Source organism: Candoia aspera, chromosome 6 (assembly GCF_035149785.1).
Source record: "Candoia aspera isolate rCanAsp1 chromosome 6, rCanAsp1.hap2, whole genome shotgun sequence".
NCBI classification, from domain to species: domain Eukaryota; kingdom Metazoa; phylum Chordata; class Lepidosauria; order Squamata; family Boidae; genus Candoia; species Candoia aspera.
The window spans coordinates 89,137,226-89,163,746 of record NC_086158.1 but is presented as its reverse complement, the minus strand read 5'-3'; the positions used below and the strand labels follow the sequence as shown (position 1 = coordinate 89,163,746).

At 40.1% G+C, this 26,521-nt stretch overlaps 1 protein-coding gene across 4 annotated transcripts in view; it reads right to left on the bottom strand.

Moving 5' to 3' along the window:
- Positions 1 to 21,787, bottom strand: part of ZSWIM8 (zinc finger SWIM-type containing 8) — a 746,829-nt gene extending 725,042 nt beyond the window's left edge. For all 4 annotated transcript variants that reach the window (XM_063307636.1, XM_063307635.1, XM_063307637.1 and 1 more), the window contains exons 1-5: positions 20,663 to 21,787; positions 7,421 to 7,574; positions 5,603 to 5,697; positions 3,181 to 3,353; positions 202 to 309 (exon numbers count right to left, since the gene is read on the bottom strand). In XM_063307636.1, the coding sequence (XP_063163706.1) occupies positions 202 to 309; positions 3,181 to 3,353; positions 5,603 to 5,697; positions 7,421 to 7,574; positions 20,663 to 20,840 (708 nt within the window). In that variant the 5' untranslated portion in view covers positions 20,841 to 21,787. The remainder of the gene's footprint in view (positions 1 to 201; positions 310 to 3,180; positions 3,354 to 5,602; positions 5,698 to 7,420; positions 7,575 to 20,662) is intronic.
- Between the last annotated feature and the right edge of the window lie 4,734 nt (positions 21,788 to 26,521).

Here is a 26,521-nt window from a genome sequence, read left to right as displayed (position 1 = left end):
TAAACCACATGCATGTGGTAATTTACTCAGAGCACTAACATTCTTAAATCGAAAACATTCAACAATATTAAAAAAATTATGAGCGAACAGAATCTTTTCACCTGTATTTAAGACTACAAGGACATTTCCAAGAGACAATTAAATAAAGGTGCATCCATGAAGCATGATTTGGATTTATTGTCCACTTTTCTCACTATCTACCTGTTGAGGGAGTTCACTGATGAGGTACTGTGCAAATTTCTGCAGCTGATCTCTTTGCAGTCGAGACAGGGATTCAGAGACAGGTGCTCGCAAGCAAACTGCAGATGCCTAGAGATAGAAGGAAAAATACGTAGATAATTTCTTTAACAGAATGTAAGGCTTATTGTCTTTTATTATATTATTGTGGCCCGGTATTGGGCTAGAGCTATATACATTTTTTTATTTTTATTAAATGTTTTAAACTTTTTAAATTTTAATTAATACTTTCCCCCTTTCTATTTCCTGCATTTCTGACATGAAACAAGACGAGGCTTATTGTTCAGTAACATCCCAAGGGCAGATAAAGTTGCATATGAAGCCATTTCAGGAACATATACAGTATAAGCTGTTTATTAAAATCAGACTTTGGTAAGGATGCCTCTGTGAATCACAGCAAGATGGTAGGCTACAGCCAAGATACATATATTGGTATTACTGACTTTGATTATACTTATGCTCAATCAATATTTATTTGGAAATAGTATGTATGGAGTTCAGCAGCACTCTGGGGGAAATGTGCATTAAAATTGCTGGTTTAGCATGTTAACAATATCTACAAAAATAGTCTGATAATTTATAGACCACTAAACTGACCTATTATATCATGGCTTCCAGCAAACTAACATCAAAGTAATTCCTTTTAGCTATTTTACTCCACAGAGGTAGTCATTTTATTATTAGATAAAGAAATTCTTTATGGTACATTCCCTAAATAATCTGGAAATTCTGTTCCGCATTAGCATATAATAGGATGAAAGCAGTTTTCTTCAGTGTAGTTTTTCCACAAAATCTATCCAACATGAAGTGTTCTGAGCAGCAGAAAAATAAATTAAAAATACAGAATGCAAAAGTACTTTAAAGCAAAAGGAGTAAAATACCACAAAGTAATTCAAGTTAACTAAATATGAGAGAATGAAACATAGCTGGGATAATACAAGGATCACCATGCACCCGAAAATCCTTTGTCAACATTTGTGATAATGGCATTCCACAAAAGAAGTGCCCTCAATAAGAAGCTACCCGTCTCTCTTTAATTCGTAGAGGATGTCTTCAAAAATTAAAGAGAATTAAACAGAAGGAAATATTCCTTCATGTATGTCAGTCCCTTTCAGATGCTTTATATAATTCCCCTAACTTCTGCTGTCTGGACCTCATGGGAGTTGTAGCTGAAAACTTCTGAAGGAAATCTGTTGCCTATCTTCTCAGAATTAAGCCTGAAACAGACTGGTAGCCTGTGAAGTGGGCAATACAGTATTCTTTCAACCAGTCCACATTAACGATCTAAATTATCTATTTTAGACAACAGAAGGTTCCAGATCATTTTAGGAGGCAGCCCCTCTACTGTATACTGTGCAAATACCTAGATGGGAAACTATCAGAACATGATTGTTACAAGGTTGTTCTGTCCAATTAAGTTCTCAGTGTAAGTTCTACACTGATCACCAATAATTAATCACTAAAGTTATCTGCATGTCTAGTAACAAAGATGAATCCAAGAGTATCCCCAAACTATGATCTGCTTCCTGAGGAACGGATCCCTCCCAAAACAAAACCCCCAACCCTCTACTGGATAGCTACCTCACCAATACAAATTATTTCTACTTTATCTGTACTGGATGTCAGCTCATTGGTGCTCATTTATTTTCTAATTTTGTCCAAATACTGTCAGTGTATTTGATGAAACCAAAAGTATGTAGTGTATGCCATTTCAATCTAATGCCTCATCCAGACGTTTTATGTACATATTAAGTACAGTACAACAAATGTTATAAGGTAAGAAAATATCCCCAACAGCCCTTTCTGAAACCAGCCATTTAAATAGAATTGGAACCAGTACAATATTACAGTCTCCACATTCAAAGTTAATCAAAGTTTGCAGAAAGTAAATCTGCTTCATAGTACAAAAAACTAATGAGAGCACCTGCAGCTTTAGCTCACATTTTGTTTTTCAAACTCATACCTTGTAAAGATAATTTGGCAACCAAAGATGCGGATGACTCTTCAGTCTGAGAACTGTCAAAAATCTAATTGTAAACACAACATATTCAAAGTCTCCATAGAAAATGCTAGCTCAGCCATAAAATATTCAGGGGGCTGAGGCTGTCACTAATATAATATCAAAATGTTACTACTGATTTATCCTAAACAATTGATTTATAAGATCACTGGAAATTCACATGAAACCCATTGATCCCTTCCGAAAACTTCTATAATGCTGTACAGAAACAAATTTCAGTAATATCTTCTAAGTCAGAGTTCTGCTAGTTATTCCTAATTTAGTTGTATTCCTATTTCATTCATTCAAAAAGCCTTCCCAGCAAATGGATCACCACAAAGCCGTATGTCAGTAAAACTCGCAGAAGAAAACACAAATTATATATGTTAAGCCAAGTTCTGCAGAAAATGAATCTAAAATTGCTAGACGCTAAGAAAGACTGTTTATTAGAGATAAACGCAGGTGTGTGTGTGTGATGGCAGAATACTGCTTAAATTTTGGTACACAGGTTTCTCAAGAACCCATTTATAATACTCAACTCATGAAGGAAATGGGAGGACAAGACTCTAAGTTCCATTACTGGACTGGTGTAAGCATATTTTGTAAAGTAAACCCTTTTTTGGGGAGCCCAGCCTCATTTACAGGTTTCTCATTAATATGGAACTCATGTAACTATTTTATTTCTTCACTGAAACATATCAAAGCATACGCATCAGTTACTGATTTTTGAGGCAGATCACCTTTGAGAGTAACATGCAGCATTGATGGTTCCAGTTTAACTGTGTCTAAAAATCTGTGCTAAACAGTATTAAACAAACACCTTTCTTACTTCAAGTCTGAGCCAGCTCATGAAGCAGAAGCTAAAATCAAGAGCACAACTTTTCATTACTGAATACTTGATTTTTATATTTAACTGCAATAAAACAACATAATTCAAAGCCTACATTGTGTATCCGAAAGAGACAAAGGGCTACCACATGGGCACACCATTTGGCCCCAGCTCCACAAGTACAGCTGCATGAGGTGATCCTGCATCTGTCAAACATTACTGCCACATTGTAGGCTCCTTTTGGTGGCACTATCTGTGGAGGTACCACTGTGGCACTCAGATGGAAACCTGTTGGAAAGCAGGACAAAAGTTATTCTCTGGCAGGCATTGAAGCATAGGAAAATGAACCTCAATTTAAACAATTATATTGCAGCTCAAATGTATAATTAGCATACTATTTAGTCTAACAGCCATTCTCCGCAATACTCAATCCTCCTAGTTTCAGTGAAAAATTCAAATAACGTATTTCAGCAAACTACATTATTTCTGAAAAGATGCGTTCAAAGGATAGTTTTATAGCAAAAATTTGCACTTGGATAGAAGATGCTTACCTGAGAAATGTAGGGCTTTAAAGGTGATAACCAACACCTTGAATTGGACCCAGAAGCAAACTGGTACCCAATGCAGCTCATGTAACAGTGGTGTCACATGGGCTGATTTTACAGCCCCGATAACTGTCTGCGCAGCCACATTCGGACCAGCTGAAGCTTCCGAATACTCTTCAAAGGTAGCCCCATGTAGAGTGCATTGCAATAGTCTATATGGGAGATGACAAGGGCATGAGTGACTGTTCAGAGGGCATCTCGGTCCAGGAATGGGCGTAGCTGGTGCACCACCCGGAGATGTGCAAAGGCCCTCCTGGCCGCGACTGCCACCTGCTCTTTGAGCAGGAGTCGCAAGTCCAGGAGGACCCCCAGGTTCCGCACTGGCTCCGAATGGGGAAGTGCCACCCCATCCAGAACCAAAGAAGACAACTTCCTGGAACCCGAGGGGCCATCAATCCATAGCCACTCTGTCTTACCAGGGTTCAGTTGAAGCCTGTTGTTCCCCATCCAGGCCCCCACAGCCCCCAGGCACCTGGAAAGGGTGGAGACCGCATAATTTACTTCACCCGGGATGGAGATATATAACTGGGTATCACTGGCATATTGATGACACCTCATCCCATGGTGAAGGATGGTATCACCCAGCGGTTTCATGTAGATGTTAAATGTAAGAATTAAAATGCAGCAACAGAAATTCTACTCAAATAGCATGAAACCCATTAAAAACCTCTGCAAATATAGTGTCTTCCACTAATTCTAAAAGCCACAGTAAAAAAAACCCTGCACCTTGGGCTATAACAAACTGAATGAGACAAAGGAGATCTATTTTGTTAAGATTATATAATATAGAAAGCTATGACAGAAGGGACAAGAATGTTAAATAATTTTAGTAGTAAGTAGAACTAATTAATTTTTGTATAACACAGAATTATAGAATATTAATTTGCCAATTTTAACAACGGAATATCCACACATTTAAATGACAATGAAGATAAATACATTTGACAAGCCATAATAATTAAAGCAATTATCAGCCCTGGTGCCATAGCACTATGCAGATCAGCAACCATTCTTTGAGACCTGCTTGTATACCTCAAACTACTGGACTCTAAACCAAGAATATATAGTCTATGCTGAGGGTTTTAATCCAAAACATGGGCAAGCCTAAGACAAAATAAATAAATAAACCCAATTTACTTAAATTACTTAAATAAACCTGATTTACTTAAATTTAATTGCTACAATTAAATGGAATTAATTCAATACAGTCAATATGATTACTTCTCATGTATTTAATAATTTCCCCTTTTTTACCTATTAAAAATACCATTCAATGGAAACTTTTAGAGTGGCTTCAGACGCCTCATCCGAAGCTTTGGGGCTACAAGGTGACAATGCTCTAAATACATATTTTGGCACGTACTTGCCTTTGGCAAGAGGAAAAATATAAAGCCTGTCCCTGTTTTAAGACACGTAATAATGTTGTAAAAATGAACATGGAGATGGAATATAAAATAACAAAATGATCTGGAAGTTCTGGTGAGTTGTTCATATTAGTAGGCCTATTTGGGGTAATTGCAAAAAAAAACAAAAACATGCAAAAATATTTGAACCAATTTAACAGTGTCAGCAGAAAATTATTTTTAGGTCAATTAAGACTTGCCAACCTCAAACAGGATCCAAAGAATTCATTCCTTTCTGTCCTTTTGAGACACATCTGAGAGAGAGAGTATTCACAAGTGTCTCCCCAGCCAGTTCTGAAACTGTCAGGATCGGGTGCAACTTCGTATTTGCTAAGAGAGCATACCCAAATGTCACCATAAATAATTCTCGCCCAAGTCTGCCTCAGACACGTTTTGCATCTGATGTAAGATTTTCAAGAGCAATGTAAGGGTTAGGGTTAAATTAAGGGTGAGCAGATCGTGCACCAAGCAAGGGGACTTGACTCTATGACCCCTGAGGTCCCTTCCAATTCTAGTTTGTACATCATACCTATCTGTAATGGGTCTTTAACAGCCCTCATTCGGAAAAGTTGCTCGCCTCGTTGGAACTCATCCGCACTGCCATTTGCCAAGCATGAGTATAGCCTAAAAGAAATAAATCATTCTATTATTAGAATGATCTTCAATGGAGACGGACAACAGTGCATTCCATTCCACAGGCAGTGCAGAAATTATGGGTGGATTTCAAAGAGTAGATTATGCTACAGTGAAAAAAAGGCTATATTAAACGTAGAGGGAATTTCACCAGATACAGCTTCTTAACTGCAGGTAACAATTTGCAGTATCAAACTCCTTCTATACTACTATTAAAGCTATAAGAGCATTTCCTTTAGAGACCAAATAGAGGGGCATGTACAACTCAAGATTGTTATAGGGAGCCTAATTTTTTAATTAAAACATGGGCAATGATAGCTTGACAGCTATTGTTTTAGGCCAAAGATATACATTAAGAATACATCCAGAACACAAAACTTTTCAGTTTACAAGACTGCCTCCCCTGCCTTTGAAGTACCAAGCTGCCAATGTAAGGAAAACCCCGGAGGGGTCTGGAAGGCTGGGCTGACTGTAGCTATTTGTCTAGATGCATCAACACTCTACACCATTGCATATATTATGGATTATTAGCTAGGCATGAAAACCAGACATGTTAACATGCAGTTTAAGACATTTACATCCTAGCCTTCCCCCCCCCAAATTCCACATGGCTAATATAATTGTGAGAGGATAGCTGTGGAGTTAAAAACACCTCCTACTTCATCTCCCCTGATAGCATAAGAGAAAATGGAGCTGTTCGCTTTAAAAGGAAGGCAGCTGTTTTAAACAGAGTTTGCTTGCTGACCTTGAGAGCAGAGAGCACTGTAGGAGTGGAGTTGGATTTCAAAATGTCGAAAGACAGAAGAAGACTTCAAGAGTTGAAGAAAAAAGTAAAGAGCTGGAGGAATAAGACTGGGAAAAGGGGTCCAAAGATGCTATGGGAGAGAGGAGCAACCAGGAACTAAGTGTGTGTGTGCAAGCATACACTACGCAGTGTGGCTGAAAAGCTCATCCACAACAGAGGGGGGGGGGGTCAAAGAGAGGCCTTGGCAGCTGGAGAGAAAATTCTAGAGGAACTTAACTGCAAGAGACCCAACCCACATGGGTAGCACCAGATTAAACTCAAACAGTTCCTGGAGGTTACAGAGTATAGAAAGCCTAATAGCAATGGGTATATCCTAGGTGGGGGACCAACCCAGCAGATGACAAAAGAGGGAAATGAGATTAGACCTCCCCTGCCTTTGAAGTACCAAGCTGCCAATGTAAGGAAAACCCAGGAGGGGTCTGGAAGGCTGGGCTGACTGTAGCTATTTGTCTAGATGCATCAACACTCTACACCACTGCAGATCAACCAGACCTTGAACTGGATAGCCTACAGAAGTTGTAATTTCTCAAAAAATCATTTGGATTTATCAATCTCCTGGTTATCCAAATGGGCCTTCTGCATCACTACAGAGATTAATGGTCACATAAGTCTAAATCCTTATTAGATAGTATTATGTCCCTTAAAAAACAGATTTACACTGTTCACTGATCTATAGAACAGCGTAAGTTGTGCATCAAAAGCTTTTTATCTCAGAAGTGTAACGCTTCCTCTATTTCAACTTACAGATTTAAGATTTTTCATCATGTTCAATTCATTTAGTGAGTTAACTAGTTTATTGTCCATACTAAAATGAATTTCGAAAAACTCAAAAGCTTACTTGTTCCTTGCTTGCAGGAAATCAAATCAAAGTCAATTTAAAGACAAAGGAATAATACTAGAGGATACTACCTGATATCTTCTTCGTTCTCTGGAAAGCTCCAAAAGGCAATGCGAAGCTGCAGTTGCTCAGGCACAGGTGGATAGACCTTTTCCACTACTTCAAATGGAATGTGAAATGCCACCTGCTTTGCTGACAGCTCCACTAATGGGATCACCAACCCATCTAAAGGAATAAAGAATATTGGGTAAGTTACCTGAATTCCGCAGAATTTATTTTAATATTAATTAAGAACTAAGGAAAAAAAAACCTTCCTGGCTTTTCTATATGTGCAAAAGAACTTTTTAATATTTTCAGAGTGACTATGGGAGACATTTCTAGTGTTAATAAAGATTAAGGTGTAAAAAGTACTGAATATTCCCTTTTGCCTTCAATAAACCACTTGCCATAAACCAATACCACAACAGCACATTCCATAAAAATACTGTGATGTTGACCATCATCTGTCAAGATTTTATGCTCAAATAATTTAGGCATAAAGACAACATAAACAAAAACAAATAAAATAAAGAGAGCCAGTTTGGTCTAGTGGTTAAAGTGCTGCTGGAAACCAGGAGACTGAGTTCTAATCCCGCCTTAGGCATGAAAGCCAGCTGGGCAACCTTGGGCCAGTCCCTCTCTCTCAACCCAACTCACTTCACAGGGTTGTTGTTGGGCGGAAAATAGGAGGAAGAAGGAGCATTAGGTATGTTCACCACCTTGAGTTTTTTTATTAAAAAAATAATAAAGGTGGGATAAAAATAAAAATAAAAAATGTCACACACACACACACATTAAAGAAACTGAAAGAGTAACCTCATATATCAGTGAAGTTTCAGAGTTGATATGCTAAGAGTTGACCCAGTTTCTTTGTCACTCCTAATCAATGGCTTCTGTTTCCAGACAGCACTATGAGAAAGACTTTTTTTTTAATCTGTTCAATCATGTCTGATTCTGCCTGGACAAGTCCCTACAGTTTTCCTGGCAAGGTTTTTCAGAAATGGTTTGCCATTGTCTCCTTCCTGGGGCTAAGAGAAAGTGATTGGCCCAAGGTCAGCTGCTTTGTGCCTAAGGAGGGACTAGAAGTCATGGTATCCCAGTTTCTAGCCTGATGCCTTAACCACTACACCAAACTGGCTTTGGGGTTGATTCAAACCTACTCAACTATTAACATTCTCTGAGCTCAATTGCTCAACTGAACATGAATGTACAGTACATGTTAATCTTATCAGCACTGTTACAAAACCCTGTTTTTAACTGAGTTTTAACATGTATTTTCAAGAAACTACCCCTTCAGAGCAGATGACCATTTAGAACATATCTTTCCTAGATTCTTAATACTTTACTCAACATCCTACAAGTCAAAGATAAATCAGCAAGCAACAGCAGATATATTAAGAAAAAAGTGAAAATTAGAACATGTTTTTACATCAATCATACTGTTAAGATTACTCCCCAACTGTGAAACAAACAAATTACCAAATGCACTATTAATTTTTCTTGTTTCAACCAGCATTCACTAAGCAGTGAGGAAGTAGACATAATTTTTATGGAGGTAGTTAATGTTTGTCTTCTTTCAAAAGATTCAGATAATTTCTATTACTGTGACATTAAAGCCTTCAGCAAAGGATCATTACCTTGTCGTGGTGCTGGAGCTTGAGCACCTCAGTGATGCCATGAGCTAAACCGTGAAGGGCCACCCAAGACGGGAAGGTCATGACAGAGAGGTCAGACTAAATGCGATCCCTGGGGAAGGTAATGGCAACCCACCCCAGTATTCTTGCCGTGAAAACTAAATGGATCAGTACAACCAGAGATATGTCGGGATACCATCGGAAGATGAGACCCCCAGGTCGGAAGATGGTCAAAATGCTACTGGGGAGGAACACAGGATGAGTTCAACTAGCCCCAGATGTGATGACGCAGCTAGCTCAAAGCCGAAAGGACGGCTAGTGGCCGACGGTGCTGGTGGTGAACGGCGAATCCGATGTTCTAAGGATCAACACACCATTGGAACCTGGAATGTAAGATCTATGAGCCAGGGCAAATTGGATGTGGTTATTGGTGAGATGTCAAGATTAAAGATAGACATTTTGGGCGTCAGTGAACTGAAATGGACTGGAATGGGCCACTTCACATCAAATGACCACCAGATCTACTACTGTGGACAAGAGGACCACAGAAGAAATGGAGTAGCCACCATAATTAATAGTAAAGTGGCTAAAGCAGTGCTTGGATACAATCCAAAAAATGACAGAATGATCTCAATTCGAATTCAGGGCAAGCCACCTAACATCACAGTGATCCAAATATATGCCCCAACCACAGATGCTGAAGAAGCTGAAGTAGAGCAGATCTGCAGCACCTACTGGACAACACGCCTAAAAGAGATGTTATTTTCATCACAGGAGACTGGAATGCTAAGGTGGGCAGTCAAATGACACCTGGAATTACAGGTAAGCGCGGCCTCGGAAAACAAAATGAAGCAGTATAGGCTGATAGAATTTTGCCAAGACAACTCACTCTGCATAACAAACACTCTCTTCCAACAACCTAAGAGACGGCTTTAATACATGGACTTCACCAGATGGACAACACCGAAATCAGATTGACTACATCCTTTGCAGCCAAAGGTGGCGGACATCTATACAGTCGGTTAAAACAAGACCCGGAGCTGACTGTAGTTCAAATCACGAACTTCTTATTGCACAATTTAGGATCAGACTAAAGAGATTAGGGAAGACCCACAGATCAGCTAGATATGAGCTCACTAATATTCCTAAGGAATATGCAGTGGAGGTGAAGAACAGAGTTAAGAGACTGGACTTAGTAGATAGGGTCCCGGAAGAACTCTGGACAGAAGTTCGCAACATTGTTCAGGAGGCGGCAACAAAATACATCCCAAAGAAAGAGAAAACCAAGAAGGCAAAATGGCTGTCTGCTGAGACACTAGAAGTAGCCCAAGAAAGAAGGAAAGCAAAAGGCAACAGTGATAGGGGGAGATATGCCCAATTAAATGCAAAATTCCAGAGGTTACCCAGAAGAGACAAGGAATTATTTTTAAACAAGCAATGCGCGGAAGTGGAAGAAGACAATAGAATAGGAAGGACAAGAGACCTCTTCCAGAAAATTAGAAGCATTGGAGGTAAATTCCAGGCCAAAATGGGTATGATCAAAAACAAAGATGGCAAGGACCTAACAGAAGAAGAAGAGATCAAGAAAAGGTGGCAAGAATATACAGAAGACCTGTATAGGAAGAATAACAATATCGGGGATAGCTTTGACGGTGCGGTCAGTGAGCTAGAGCCAGACATCCTGAAGAGTGAGGTTGAATGGGCCTTAAGAAGCATTGCTAATAACAAGGCAGCAGGAGACGATGGCATCCCAGCTGAACTGTTCAAAATCTTGCGAGATGATGCTGTCAAGGTAATGCATGCTACATGCCAGCAAATTTGGAAAACACAAGAATGGCCATCAGGCTGGAAAAAATCAACTTATATCCCCATACCAAAAAAGGGAAACACTAAAGAATGTTCAAACTATCGAACAGTGGCACTCATTTCACATGCCAGTAAGGTAATGCTCAAGATCCTGCAAGGTAGTCTTCAGCAATTCATGGAGCGAGAATTGCCAGATGTACAAGCTGGGTTTAGAAAAGGCAGAGGAACTAGAGACCAAATTGCCAATATCCGCTGGATAATGGACAAAGCCAGGGAGTTTCAGAAAAATATCTATTTCTTTTTTATTGACTATTCTAAAGCCTTTGACTGTGTAGACCATAACAAATTGTGGCAAGTTCTTAGCAGCATGGGGATACCAAGTCATCTTGTCTGCCTCCTCAGGAGTCTGTATAATGACCAAGTAGCAACAGTAAGAACAGACCATGGAACAATGGACTGGTTTAAGATTGGGAAAGGAGTACGGCAGAGCTGTATACTCTCACCCTACCTATTCAACTTGTACGCAGAACACATCATGTGACATGCTGGGCTTGAGGAATCCAAGGCTGGAGTTAAAATCGCTGGAAGAAACATTAACAATCTCAGATATACAGATGATAGCACTTTGATGGTTGAAAGCGAAGAGGAACTGAGGAGCCTTCTGATGAAGGTGAAAGAAGAAAGTGCAAAAGCTGGCTTGCAGCTAAACCTCAAAAAAACCAAGATTATGGCAACCAGCTTGATTGATAACTGGCAAATAGAGGGAGAAAATGTAGAAGCAGTGAAAGACTTTGTATTTCTAGGTGCAAAGATTACTGCAGATGCTGACTGCAGTCAGGAAATCAGAAGACGCTTAATCCTTGGGAGAAGAGCAATGACAAATCTCAATAAAATAGTTAAGAGCAGAGACATCACACTGACAACAAAGGTCCGCATAGTTAAAGCAACGGTATTCCCAGTAGTAACATATGGCTGTGAGAGCTGGACCATACGGAAGGCTAAGAGAAGGAAGATAGATCCTTTCGAACTGTGGTGTAGGAGGAAAATTCTGAGAGTGCCTTGGACTGCAAGAAGATCAAACCAGTCCATCCTCCAGGAAATAAAGCCAGACTGCTCACTTGAGGGAATGATATTAAAGGCAAAACTGAAATACTTTGGCCACATAATGAGAAGACAGGACACCCTGGAGAAGATGATGATGCTAGGGAGAATGGAGGGCAAAAGGAAGAGGGGCCGACCAAGGGCAAGGTGGATAGATGATATTCTAGAGGTGACGGACTTGTCCCTGGGGGAGCTGGGGGTGTTGACGACCGACAGGTAGCTCTGGCGTGGGCTGGTCCAAGAAGTCACGAAGAGTCAGAAGCGACTGAACGAATAAACAACAACATTAAAGCAAAGCTGAACTCAACCTGGTCAGTGAGCAGATGCAGAGAAAAATATTTTGTGCTTGCAAAACAAAAAAAAACAAAACAAAGTATTATTTCTAAGTACAGATAACTACTTCAGTCAGATGCTGTGCTAATTTTTAATTTATTTAGCCTCTGGGTGTACTAAAAGTCTTACCCTCTCTTATTCTTATTTCTCTGCACATGTAGAACATTCTGTGTAATTTTAGCCAGAGTTTCCAGTTGACCTTTATCTTTATTAATTTCTTGGGAGCTGATATATTACTTGAAAGCCATTTCTCTGAAATCACTCATTATAATGGATCAGCACAATATTATGGTTTGCTGAGAGTGTTGATGTATTTTTGCATATCAAATTCCATGAATTGTAACTTTTAGTTATTTTTTTAAATGTTTAGTTTTGTTTATCTCTTGCAAAACCTATTTGTCTCCCTAAGGAAGGCTAAAATCTATAGCCTTATACATCTTTATGCTATAGGCTCAAGAGCATGCATTATAGAAATTACTTTTCCTTCCATTTTTGCATTTTATTCCCCAGAAAGGCAGTATACATTTTATCTATCTATCTATCTATCAAATTTGTCACCGCCCATCTCCTCCGAACAGAAGGACTCTGGGAGGTTTACAGCATAAAACAACAACTACACAATAAAATTCCAATATAAAATATAGACTAAAACAATTTTAAAAACTACCAAATATAATACATAGGAATCTTACCACTCTCAGACTCAGATTAGGAGAATGCCCGGTGAAGTAACCCCCTAAAAGAATAGCAGTGGTAGCAGTAATTACCAAGTAGGTACACCAAGGGGGAAGACAAGGCCAGGGTATATAGACCCAGTGAATGAATGAATGAATGAATGAATGAATGAATGAATGAATATATGTATATATATAAATAAAAATCTGTCTTAATAGATGATAAACCTACTAAAATTTAAGACAAAGTTAAAATACATTCACAAAATAACCTAACTAACATATGTGAGTGAGGTCCAGGGTTCAGTCTATATTTTAATTATAAAATAAATACTAAAATGACGTAAGTATAATAACATCTAAAATTACAAAGAAGTGATAATACCTAAAATTTGAATGACTTGTGAAAGGTGAAAGGTCCCCTGTGCAAGCACCGAGTCATGTCTGACCCACTGGGGGGATGCCACTTCCGTGACTTTTTCTTGGCAGACTATAGAGCGGGGTGGTTTGCCGTGCCTTCCCCAGTTGTCACCTTCCCCAGCAAGCTGGGTACTCATTTTACTGACCTCGGGAGGATGGAAGGCTGAGTCGACTTGAGCCGGCCACCTGAGAATCCAGCTTCCGCTGGGATCAAACTCGGGTGGTGGGGAGAGTTTCGGTTGCAATAGTGCCACCTACCACTCACCGCCACACGAGTCTGTCTTGAATGACTTACAGTCATTCATAAATGTGTTTGGCTAGTGGAAAATTGGCCCAGATGATCTTCTGTGCTGCTGCACAAAACCCAGCCACATGCGCAGTTCCAGAAGCACAGACCCAGTGAACATCTCAGGGAGGAGGCTTGAAACCTCCAGCCTTTTATTGCCTTACAGGTGAAGCTGTGCTGCTTCAAGTGGCATAAATGGGAACAAGCAAACTCTAAAGGTCAGCCAGATCATTTTTTCTTCTTGTCTTATTGTTTGTGACTGACATGGCACAGTTAGGTCCGGGGGGGAGGGATTTTTTTCCTCAAAATTCTTTTTAGCAGAGATAATAAACAGACTGAAATACATATGTTACTTTTATTTTTAGCTTCTAGGCTCAACAGGATAGCTAGTTAGGCCTATAGGAGGAGAGCTGTGTTAGTCTATGGTGCCAACAAATCAAAAGAAGCCTGGCAGCACTTTTCCCAACTAACAAAATTTTATTTAAAAGCATAAGCTTTCACAAGCTGCACTTCACTTCATTAGATGCATAAAGTGGCTATACTGATGTAGGATTTAAACTGGGGTGAGGCAGAGGGGAAGGAAGGTTTCCTGAGGGACAGATTACCAGTATATTATCAATTATCAATTGAAATGTGTTAAAAACCCAACAATCCCAGCAGCTCCTGTGGAAAGGAACAAGTTGACACACTACAGGAAGGGTGTCAATCCAATCCTGAAAAGGTCTAACATAACCAAAAGGAGGGGGAAGTCAGTACATACAATTTTTCAGACCAGGTTTAATTGGTTCTCTGTTATCAGTGGCCTACAGAATGGGTTGGACAATATGGGTAACTGAACTGTTCAAGACATACAGCAGTGGCTTGGAGACATCCTGGAGCCACAATCTCTAATATACATGTCTCACTTACCGAGGAACTACACATGAAAATGCTGTTTGCCAAGGCCAAGCAGAAACAACCCCTGCTAAACTACCTTTTCAGTGGAAAGAGGAATACAATCTTGCTGCAATAGAAAATTCAGGCTCCACGCAAAGAAATTAGATGGAAAGGCAAGGTAGCTCATAAAGCAGAGGATGAATCCACCTGCTCAGAGCCCCTACAGTAGTTACATGGCACAGAAGTAGCCACCCTGGAGAGAATGTGCAGAGATGTTTGAAGCAGTCCTCAGGGACAACACAGAGGATTTATCAAGAACAAAAAGAGTAGCACAGCCTGTCCAAGGTCTGAGGGAAGACAGAACACAACTACCACCCTTCAGCATAGCTCTGAATACCAGGTGTCAAAAGGAAATGACTACTGCATCAGGAATGTGTCCCACAAGAATACAGGAAGGGATGCAAGCCCCAATGATAGCCCATTTAACCACCAAATTTCATAGATATACCTTAAATTTATAATTTGTCCTCACCACAAACTTCATATACCTATGCTGTCTGCCAATCCTGAACACATTTCTTTACAGTCTTTCCATCCTTCTCATTATTTCTGGTTTCCAAGTCTCCGTTTTTTGGCCTCTCTTCCTATCAATGCACTTAAAGCTCTCAAACTGCAGGTATTACAAATAAAATATCTTGGGTAGATAGGGTATGCTGTCCCAAGAGAAGGCTTTGATTGGGTAGGCCATCACTGGCTTAGAATGAATCCATAGCATTGTCCATCATATTCTTTGGAAGGATATTCACCATATTCTTTGGAGGGACCATGAAAACTTCATTATAAAAAGTATATAAATAGAATAATCAATATATATATATAAATGTAATCTATCACTTTGATAAGTTTTCTAATTATGTAATGTTCATATAGTAAGTCTGTCTCCCTATAGTTCTGAATTTCCCTACTAGAATTAATGGGTAGTGTATGAATGTAGAATAAATACAAAAGAGGATGAAATGAAGAAGTATATTTGAGGTGGGTCAGACAGGGAAAACAAATGAGAATCAAACTACAAAATAAATACCTGAAGGAATAATGAACTGGTGGAGAGAAGATGAGAAAGCTGTGGTTGAATAAACTTATTGAAATTCTCAAAAAGAGAGGTAAGAAGTTTATAGAAAGAAAATAATGTATGAAGGAGTGTGTTGACATTGCAGAAAAATTACTTCCCAAAATAGAAGGGTATGGAGAGATATAGCAAATGGTGTAAACTAGTTTTAGTTGAACTTCCTTTATCTTGTATCTTCAGCTTATTATTTCTTACTTATTTTCTGCACACTACATGATGTTTCTTATCCTGAAAGGAAACAGCACGATGAGTATTTTGTAAGTATGATGCCCTTTGCAAATGGCAACCCATTATTCTTGCACTTGTTTCTAAGCCTGTTTGCCCTCTCTGCAGTAGCTGCCAGTGCCTTCTGTTCCTCTTTGAAATATTAGCTTTATCCTCATCATTACCCTCCCAATTCATTATTTTCAAGCTCTACCTGTACTGCTTACTGTGGAATAATTTTTACGAATGTGCAGTAAGAGAATTGTAAAGAGCTATGATCTGCTTTCAAAATGAGTGTATGTCCATTCACGGCTGCTTTTTTCATAAAAGTTTTAAAATCTATGAAGGAAAAACCCTAATCTCCATACAGTGTCAAATCAACATGTTAAGTGGCAGACAATATTAATATTAAAACAAGTTTACTCAGCAAGTGCTTCCCCACACTGCTCCATCTGATGTCACTCACCAAAAGGTATCAACTCAGTACAGTAAAATCCTACCGACAAAAGATGTGATACCCCCATGTGAATGCTTTTATTTTGAAAGTATATTTTGAATAACCTTTTACTCAGTTCTGAAATACATTTCTGTAGTCTCCAACATACCATCTGAATAATCAGACTGAGCTGCCTGTATTTCTGGGGCACTATGGCTGAATTCACAGAAAGCAGTTCAGCACAATCCTTGAATACTTGCTTGAAACATATGGTAACACTCTTTCACTTCTGCCATTATTTCTAAGTGGTATGTCTGCTTTTCACCTTTCTGAAATTATACTGGGGATATTTTTTTGGAAAGCGAAAACATATTTTAAGTGTCATGGTGTATCACAGGTTTCATTAACTGGTAGCTGGTTGATCTGAAAGAGCTATGTGCCAATAGCACCCAGCAAGCAGGAAATGCCATTTCACTCTTAGGATCACGTCAAAAAGCAGATAAATTGTCTCAATGTCATTACAGTAGTTAGGCATTTGCCCTAAAGAGTTTTGGGGAAATTGATCTATAGTTGCTATGGTCATTACCTTGTCATCAGGGCAGCAATTCCCTCTAGGATATGATTTGCTATTCCCCATAAAAATCTTTGGAAATCATTTATTGGAAGGTAAACATTTCTTTGCAATGTTGCAAAACACTTGCCATTTTTTTCTGAGATTGTCAAGTAAAGTATTTTACTCGCAAGGCAAGAGATACTTCAAATATGCATTCCCTGTAGGGCTTCCAATTACTACAGTCCTTTTAACATATAAAGAGCTTTATTATTAGGTACAAGGCTAAGCACTCACTGACTCTTATACTTGATTGAAAAAGATCAAGTAAATAATATAGACAAAGTTCCACTGATAGCAAATTGATCATTGGGGCAATTTAGTTGTGCTTTCTCCCTCTGTTTTGGAGGGTGACCTGAGTAAAATGTCAAAACAAATATGAGAGAGATAAAATAACAGTGTAACACTGGCGTACAGAATCTGCCCTGTTCATACTACTATTTATGTCCAAACCCAAATTCATAGTTCTATATACAAGCCAGTAACAAATTGATTTAAAATCGAACTATTGATTTTATTAGCCAAAGCCATCTACTAATTCATTATTTGTTTTATATGATAGATCTGGATATAAAAAAACATAATAAAACAAGGTTTGGTACCGTTTAAGGTTAGCTACGTCTCTCACAATAAAAGAAGCTTTCCCAACATTTCCCATGTGCCACTTCTCATTTTCAAATGTCTCATGTGTTAAAGCGTCCTTCAGCTAACATTCTACACGCAATGGTACTTTATGTTCCCTGTTTAAACAGAAACGCAGGGAAGACCACTGCCAAGTCAGCACCTTTGCACTAAATGGTTAATAGTGTAGACAGATGTGCCTAGCACAAATTGCTAACAAGTTAACAAGCAAAATTACTAACATTTTAATTCTCAGAAAATATCCAAAAACAAACCATTATAAGAACTTCAAAATTTATATTAAGGGAGGAAGCAAGAATTTCTACCTCTTGACAGCTTTGGATAAAATCTTATTTCTCTGTTAAATTTAATTTACAGTATGCAATCAATGTCAGTCTAAACATCAAATTGTCAGTTTTATTGAATCTTCACGCATTCAGTCTAACCATATTTCCAAACTTTTGTTTTTATCCTGTTATTTTCCAAGAGAGATTTAGAACTGCATAACAATACTCTGTAGGGTCTATGGTGAATTCCAGGATTTTGGATTTTGTTTTTTTTTCATGGGTAATACATGCTTTCAGTCATATTGCTTTCCCTTTAGGACTCACTTCACAATAACCCTAAACCTCATTTTGTTTCCTCTTTGGCTAAGGTAAAAGAGTAATAATTTTCTCTTGAACATTTCTGTTTTTCCTAAAATCTTCATATTATGTATATGGACACTGGCATTTTAGGACTGACAGCGTAAGACTATTACTATGAGACAAATAATTAGAAAATGTCAGCTTTTGGTGTGTTCAGTTCTTTTCACACCAAAACATCTATACTCCAAAGAATAATCAGAACATGACAAAAAATATATTTGGAGCCAACAAACTAAACTATCTTTTAAAACTTTTAAAAAATGATTTTACGACACTTCTACAGTTTTATCATTAAAAATAATCCCCAGAGTACAGTTATTTAAAAACAAACTGTTAAAACATTAAATATATTTCAGTGAAAAAAATGTTAATTTTTTTTTAAAAAAACTCTAAAACACTGAATACACCATAAAGGCGTAACAGTTTAAGGAAAACTGAGTGAGCATTTATGTATTGAAGTGGGAGGGACTTCCATTACCAGGGTGGTCCATGTCAATTAACAGTAACTATGATTACCCTTCATCAATTTAATTTTCCCCTTCTCTCATCAAAGATTACAATTTAGCTGCAACCTTTCGAAGAACTCTGATGCTATCAGGGTTTTCTCAAAACTGACTTTTATCCTATATTTTGTTTTTAATTCCAACATATGCTCAAACCTTACATTTAAGCAACTATGAACTAATTATTTCACTCTGAGCAAAAATAAGTATGTGAAGTATGCTATTAAATCACAATAGAATGTTTTATTTAAGAACTAATAATCTCAATTCTTCGGTCTTAAATTCATTTCATATTGGCACTGCCTGCAAAAAATGTATGTTTCATGATCTGATTGGATATATTCACAATCTTCTTTAATTTTTTTAAGAGTAACAGTATCTGCTCCTAAGTAGCTTTAAGAGGATACAGTTTTACATATGATTTAAGGATTATCAAGACTGAATAATACTATCACATTCATACAGCTGATCTTTCATCTTACTCAGCTATCAATATTGATCACTTATAGACTACAGGTTCAGAAATATTAGTGTCACATTCTGCTAATCACTTGCCAGTAATGTTTATAGATGTTATCTGTATGTATGTGTGTGTAAATTCTGTATATATAAAAAGCAATATGCTTGTAACAGTACAAAAATATTTCTTAATATTTCCATCACTACTTTGGTGTAGTGATTAAAGGCACCAAGCTAAAAATTGGGAGACTGTAGTTCCAGTCCTGCTTTAGGTACAAAGCTACATGGGCCAGTCACTCTCTCTCAGCCCTAGGAAGAAGCAAATCACCTTGGAACATGTTGCCAAGAAAACTGCAGAAACTTGTTCAGGCACTTACCAGGAGTCAAGACTAACTTGAAGACACAAAACTATCTTTGTCATGTGCATGTCAGGGAGCAAAGGCAAGTTATGACTACATTGCATGAGACTGAGTGTTTGCTATAATCTAAAATAGCCCAAAATAAACAGGAATACAAAAGTAATGTAAATATTTCCCCAAACCCTGTTATCTGTTATTTCACCATGTGTTCACAGATCAAAAAGCATACATACAAATTGTTACACAGATGCACTTTTCTTTCAACCCATGAGGTCCTCAGAGTATTGATATCACACTTATGTTTAGAGCACCTACAGATTATCATTTAATTTCAATAGCAGAAGCAAGAACAGCTGGCTATAAGATAAAGCCAAGCTTAATCCCAGCTAACGTCAAAAACATATCCGTGTACTTTTCTCAGCAACAATACAAAAGTATTTTGTTATTTCCTTCTTCCAGGATGTTTCTTCAACTTTCCAGTGTAGCCTACAACAACAATATTCCTGGAGGCCCAACCCTGCTTAGCTTCTGAACCCAGATAACATGTATGGCACTTGCTGTCAAGATGAAGCAATGATACACTGGATCAATCGTGTGGTATTTTTAAGTTCCAATCTCCCAAGGGTATTCCTTCACCTTTCGGTACCTATAAATGATTCAACTATAGTACATCAATCTTGATGCATTATATCAAGTTTATGTTCCCCCTCCATAATAATTTGATCCAGGCAATAACACACTAATTAAATCCCTGAGGAAAACTAAAGCACACCAAGATATCCAGACAAAGTCTTCCTTAGTGAGATATAGTAAACCCACAATATACCTCAGGGATATGCTAGTTCAGATAGTGAAGAACTACAAAACCCAGCCACCCACTCAGCGTGGCAAAAGGTGATGGAAGCTGAGAAGGGTAGCTTAGTGACACCTGAGGGTTTCAGGTTTTACCTAGTTCTAGTTAACTGCCTCTATAAGCAGAAATCTATGCACACAGATCAATTTCTTGTTATGCAAAATCACATTCCTCACTTATGTTCGACTGTAGCATAGACTTATTTTCTCCAAGGAACGCCGTGTTCGGACAGTAGCTTTGTGCAACTTTCAGAACACATTCAACCTCTCCCCCTGCCCTTCGCCGCTCCGGTCAGCCCGTCCCACGCCAAGCGTTCCCTTCACCTTTCATCTTGACAGTGGGCGAGTTGGGTCCAGCTGACTGTTTCCGCCATCCTCTCCAGTTCTGGCACAGGCTCTCCGCCTCAGAAATGAAGGAGCAAAGCGAGTCTTCCTCAAATCGGTCCGAGTCTTCGAAGGAAAACCTTTCCCCGTCTTCCCACTCGGCAAACATGAGTTCCATCACATCCAAAAACGCAGGCGAAGGAAAAAGACGGGCCGCGCCGCTTCCCTGGGAGACGCAGCGAGGCGGCTCCAGGACAACCTGTATCGCCGCTTCCACTCCAGGCGCTCCTCCGCCTCCGGCACGGCGAGAAGCCCGGCGGCTGGCACGCGCAACCCGGACGCAGACGCCTTCCAGGGGAAGAGCCACCGGGCGCCCCTCAGCTCGGGGGAAGCCGAGACCTACCACGAGCCGGCACCAAGTCCGCCAGGGCGGAGAGGCGCGCCTGAAGGAGCCCCGGGGAAAGAGCCCAGGCGCGGGTAGACCCCTGCGCCCCCTTCGAAGGCCATTGTTCGCCGAGGCAGCCTAGAGGCCCATTCCGTGCCCGACCCTCCGCCGCCGCCCCGAAGACAAGCGAAGACGCGGGGGGAGCTCGCTCCACATCGGCTCCCGGCCGCCCAGACCCGCCTCTCCGCGTCTTCTCAGGGAAACTCTCTCGGGAACTTGGCGCCAAGTCTCCCGCGGCGGCGGCGGCAGCTGTGGCCCTCCTGGAAGGAAAGAGCCCAGCGGAGGAGGAGTCACGGAGTCACGCATTCACACCGACACGCGTGCACACGCACTTGAGGAAGGAGGGGAGGAAGGGGCAGCCGCACTGCCGGGCCGGGCCGCGCGGAAAAGCCAAATAAGGGAAGCCGAGAGGAAGGGCGGCGGCGGCGGCGGCGGCTCCGCGGGCTCCGCGGCAGGCGCGACTCTCCCCTGCGGAGGACCGGGCTGAAGCGGCGCCAGGGGGTTCGCTGCCGGGCGACGGGAGAAACACCTCACGGGCCACCCAGGGGCAGCCGCTCCCCCGGCGCAGAAGAGGGGGGGCGGCACCGCTCCTGCCGCCTCCCCGGAAAGAGCTCGGCCTGAAGCACCGCGACCTCTGCTTGGCCGCCGCCGCCGCCGCGCAAGCACTAAAATGGCCCCCCGCGCTGGAGCGAGCGCCTCCTTCGCAGCTTGGTCCCGCCCCCCGCCAGCTGACGCCCGCTTCCGTTGCGCAGCTTCCGTCTTCCGTCAGAGCAGCCCTAGAGTAACACTAGAAGAGACGAGAAGCCCTTAAGATTTTTTTCAGGCCCGACTGAAACGTACACTTCCGAGTTCCTCGATCCTGAAAAGTGAGATTTGCTGAGAGAAACAAACAAAAGAAAAGAAATGACTTTGCTGCGAGTCGCTGCTATGTCTGTCCGTCCCCTCTCCCCAAAGAAATAACAGCAGTAGATGCTTTTTCTAACTTTTTCTAATTTCCTGAGGAAATTTTAAAGCTTTTCAACAATTCCATCCCAGGTGGGAGAAAGTGACTTGGTACCACATATCAGACCAAAATGAATAAACCCGGTTATCAGCCTGGCACTAGAGCTGAGGCTTAGGGTGCAATCCGGATCCTGCTTTCTTGAGGTCTGAAGGACTCTGCCAAACACTTTAAGCGCAGGGGCTTCCATCTCCCAGGCCTGCCCAGCTGAACTGGAATACTTTCAAGTTCCTTTCCTTTTCGCCTCAGATCAATTCCGGCGTGGCACATGCCCAGGCATCACCGGACTGTCTATGCTCTCATGCCAGCCCATCCCTGCTGGACATCGCCCTCTCCATTTTGCCAGATGTGCTTTCACAAATGTCCCCCATCTTGCACACAGAAAAAGAAACTAACCTTGGGAAAAGACAAACATGAAACTCATTTAGAAGGAGCACAGGAGAGAAGATTAACAAAGGTGCTGTGCCTGCTCTAGATCCACATGGAAATGCCCACCATTACATTGGCACACAAGATGGGCAGAAAACAGACTGCTTACAGACACACAGATTGCCCCTACTGGCTACAGAAGCACTGCTGAACTTCCCCATCTTCCCCAACTCAAGCAGATGTTAAAGGTTAAAAACAGCTTTTCCTCATTAAGGAAAATAAGACATCCACACATAATACGTGGGACAACTGCAGCATTATGAAAACTGCCATCACACCAAGTGGGGCGTGACACTCTTGGCATAACACTCTTATCCATGATTAACTTTACCATAGTTTATTGAATTAACCCAATTTCCTGGGTTTGCAAGGGTTAACTGTAAACTCACTTCATTGGCTGGATTTGAACCACACGCTAAACTAAAATCATTAGTCTGGTTTTGGTTGCAGTGTGCCATGTTGATTCAGCCAAATAATATGAATTCCTATATTTTCTGCTACCTCTTATGTAAGGAAGTATGCTGAGACTCAGTCATTGTTCCCCTATGTGGAGCTAAAGGATGCCTGACTTAATATTTTAGGTATAGTTAATACATTGATTATTAGCCTTCATTTTAAAGCAGAATATATTTTCCATTCAATACAGAGTTTACAAGGAGTCTCAGCACCCCCTTTAGATGCATCTCAGAAACCTGAGAATTTTTGAGGATACAAGGACTCACTAAGAATGTACTGAAGTATTCTGATAAATATTCTTTGGATTTACTATTAAAAATCTTGTGACACCCAACATTACGAACTTCCTCAGAACAAAACTGCCTGTAAGAATCTATGGTATATATTACATTGAGATACTGTGATACAGTGGTTAAGATTAGAAACAGGGAGACCACGGATCTAGTCCTCCCTTAGGCATGGATACTGACTGGGTGACTTTAGGCCTGTCACTATCTGTCAGCTCTAGGGTGGGAAATTGAGAAACATCTATCCAGCAACCCACACTGGACCAGAGTGGTAGATTATGGTCCATAAAGACAGCTTCATCCTGTAGTGAATTGAAATGAAGTGGGAAGAAGAAGAAAAAGGAGAAGTTTTTGTTGAAGTTGTTATAAAACGCTGAGCCACAAATTAGCCAACCACATTTTAGCCTAATTTGTTCTGCAAACACAGCTAGAAGAGTCACTATAGTGATGTAGAGCTGTCATTAATTTTAATCAAATATTGATCAGCCCTGCTAATGAACTAGAAGACATTGCAAAGTGAGAAGTGCATATTCAGCTAAGTGGTTACTTTATGGTTCAGCATGCTAGAGTAACCCATGCAAATAGATTAGTTCAGTAAACTATGTTTCATTTAGCCATGTACAGACAGAGAGAGAGTTTTCATGGAGAGCCAGTTTGGTATAGTGGTTCAGGTACTGACCTAAGATCCAAGAGACTGAGAGTTCTAGTCCTGCCTTAGGCATGAAAGCCGGCTGGGCGACCTTGGGCCAGTCACTCCCGCTCAGCCCAACTCACCTCACAGGGTTGTTGTTGTGGGGAAAATAGGAGGCAGGAGTTTTAGATATGTTCATCTCCTGTTCCAGTGGTTGACAGCTGTTACCATCAGGAGATTCCTTCTAATACCTAACCTGAATCTACTTTCCTACATTTTCCTGTAGGTTCTGGCACTGCTCTCTGGGGCTCACTCTCTCTTCTACATGACACCCTTTAGATGCGTGAACAGTGCTCTCATATCTCCCTTCAGTCTTTTCTTCCACAAGCTGAACATGTCCAATTCCTTTAACCATTTCTCATAGGACTTCACTGGCTTGGTAACTGTCAGGATCGTACAAACGGACTCAGTGCATTTGATTGCTGTTTCCTGTCAATGCCAGTCAGACTGAGAAGCCGCAACACTTGTCAAGAATGTTTGTGCTAGATGGAGGGAGGGGGGAATTCCAACAGGAGCCGAAGCGCTGGGAACCAAGGTCATCGTAAGGGCTTGAGTCAGGAGTGGGAGGGGGAACATGAGCTCACTGAGAAGGGAATGTTTCAATTAGGATTTGCACGACAATTTTGACAGTTGCAGCTCTCTCTTAGGATGCTTACTTCAAACTTCAAATAAGGAGCTTTCTTTTTCTACAATGGAAATGTGTGAGGCTACAATACTTGGGATCTGAGTACAGCGATCCTTACAGTAACTCTCTCTGAACTTGCTTTTAGACTGTGTGCCCATAATTGGACACAATATTCCAAGCGAGTTTGACCAAGCGATAGTGGAGTGGGACAATTGCTTCTAAGGATCTGAACTCTTTCCTCCTGTTAACGCATCCCCAAACAACATTCGATTTTAGCCATTCCAATGCATTGTTGGCTCATGTTCAATCTATGATCTACTAGAACATGTAGATCCTTTTCACATGTAATATGCCAAGCCAGATCTCCACTTTCCTATTCTTGAGTTTTATTGTTTTCTTTGCAGTTGCAGAACTTACATTTCTCCGTTAAATTTCACCCTGTTTGTTTTGTCCACTATTCAAGTTTATCTAGATCTTTTTAAATCTTCCCTTTCTCTTTTGAAGTGTCAGCCTCATAGTTTTGTGTCACAAAACAGTAGCCCATAGGGTCATCTAATGAAGCCGAATGATGAGAAATTCAGAATTTATTTCTAAATTTATTATTTAGAATAATAAAATGTAAGAGTTGGATGGAACCTTAAAAGTTATATAATCCAACCCCTTGTTCACAGCAGGAATCTAGTAAAGTATTCCTGAAAAGTGGCAGTTCAGCCTCTGTTCGAAAACTTTGACTGAGGAGTGGTCTAACGCTATTCTTGGCACACTGTTTAACAGTTCATACTCTCAGGAACTGAACTGACATTCCGCATAAATCTCCTTTCTTTAATTTCTAGCCATCAGTCATTGTTCTGTTCACGATTTCAGCAGAGAGCAGGTCTGTCCCTGATTCTACAGGTATATAATGATATTTCTAAACCAGTATCATATTGCCCCTTAAACTTACCTTGCAACCTAAATATGCCCAACTTTTCATCATTCTTCATAAGGCTCCTTATCATGTTGGTAGCTTTCAGAATCTTTTCTGCTTTCTCCATGTCCCTTTTCAATGTGCTTAGAAGTGGATTGAAATGCTAAAAAAATGATAGAACCTGCCCTTCTTTCTTCATTTATAATCTGAAATCTGTGGGAGTTTTGATAAGTACAGCACTTAACAGAAAAGATTGTGATGTTCTGGAGGTTTTCAAAAGAGGTATTTAGTGGACTAGGCATTATGTAGAAAGTTTTGAAATGATGGCAATAGTTGTTTTTGACATGGCTGAAGCCTTCTCCAACCTGAAACATTCTGGGAATTGAAATCCAACATGTTTGAAGGTTACCATGTTGGGTAATGTTGCATTAGTCACTCTCTTTATTCACAGTTGGATAAGCTATAATCATATTTTGCATTTAAGGTTTTTTTTTCCTTGCCCAATAATGTCAGTTTTTTCAGTTGAGCATTCAATTCTCTACCCATCATTCCCTAAGAGTACTCTCTACTTTAATAGTTAGCAACCCTATGCCTGGGTCACCATCAAATGGTACCCAGTGACCACCAATATTTAAAATAAAACAAGTTTAAAATATCTTTAACAAATATACAAGAAGCTTATAATCAAGAATTGGAAACTCTGGTTGTTTTCAACCAATGGACTCAAGTTTTGAAGAACACTAAGTTTATATCCAGTGATTTAAAAATGGAATTATTCCATCAAAATAGTGTTCTTTTGTATCTACTGGACACATCTAGAATGTTTCATAAAGGATGGACTAATGATTATTTGTTTTGGAATTGCAAGAAATTTGAAGGCACTTAACTCATATATATGGTCATGTTCTTCCTTACACCCCTTTTGGAATAATGTTGTACAATATGTTGACAGAATTATTGAGAAAACTGTTCTTAAAGACATGTATATTGTACAGAATTGGAGTTTCTCAACCTCAGCA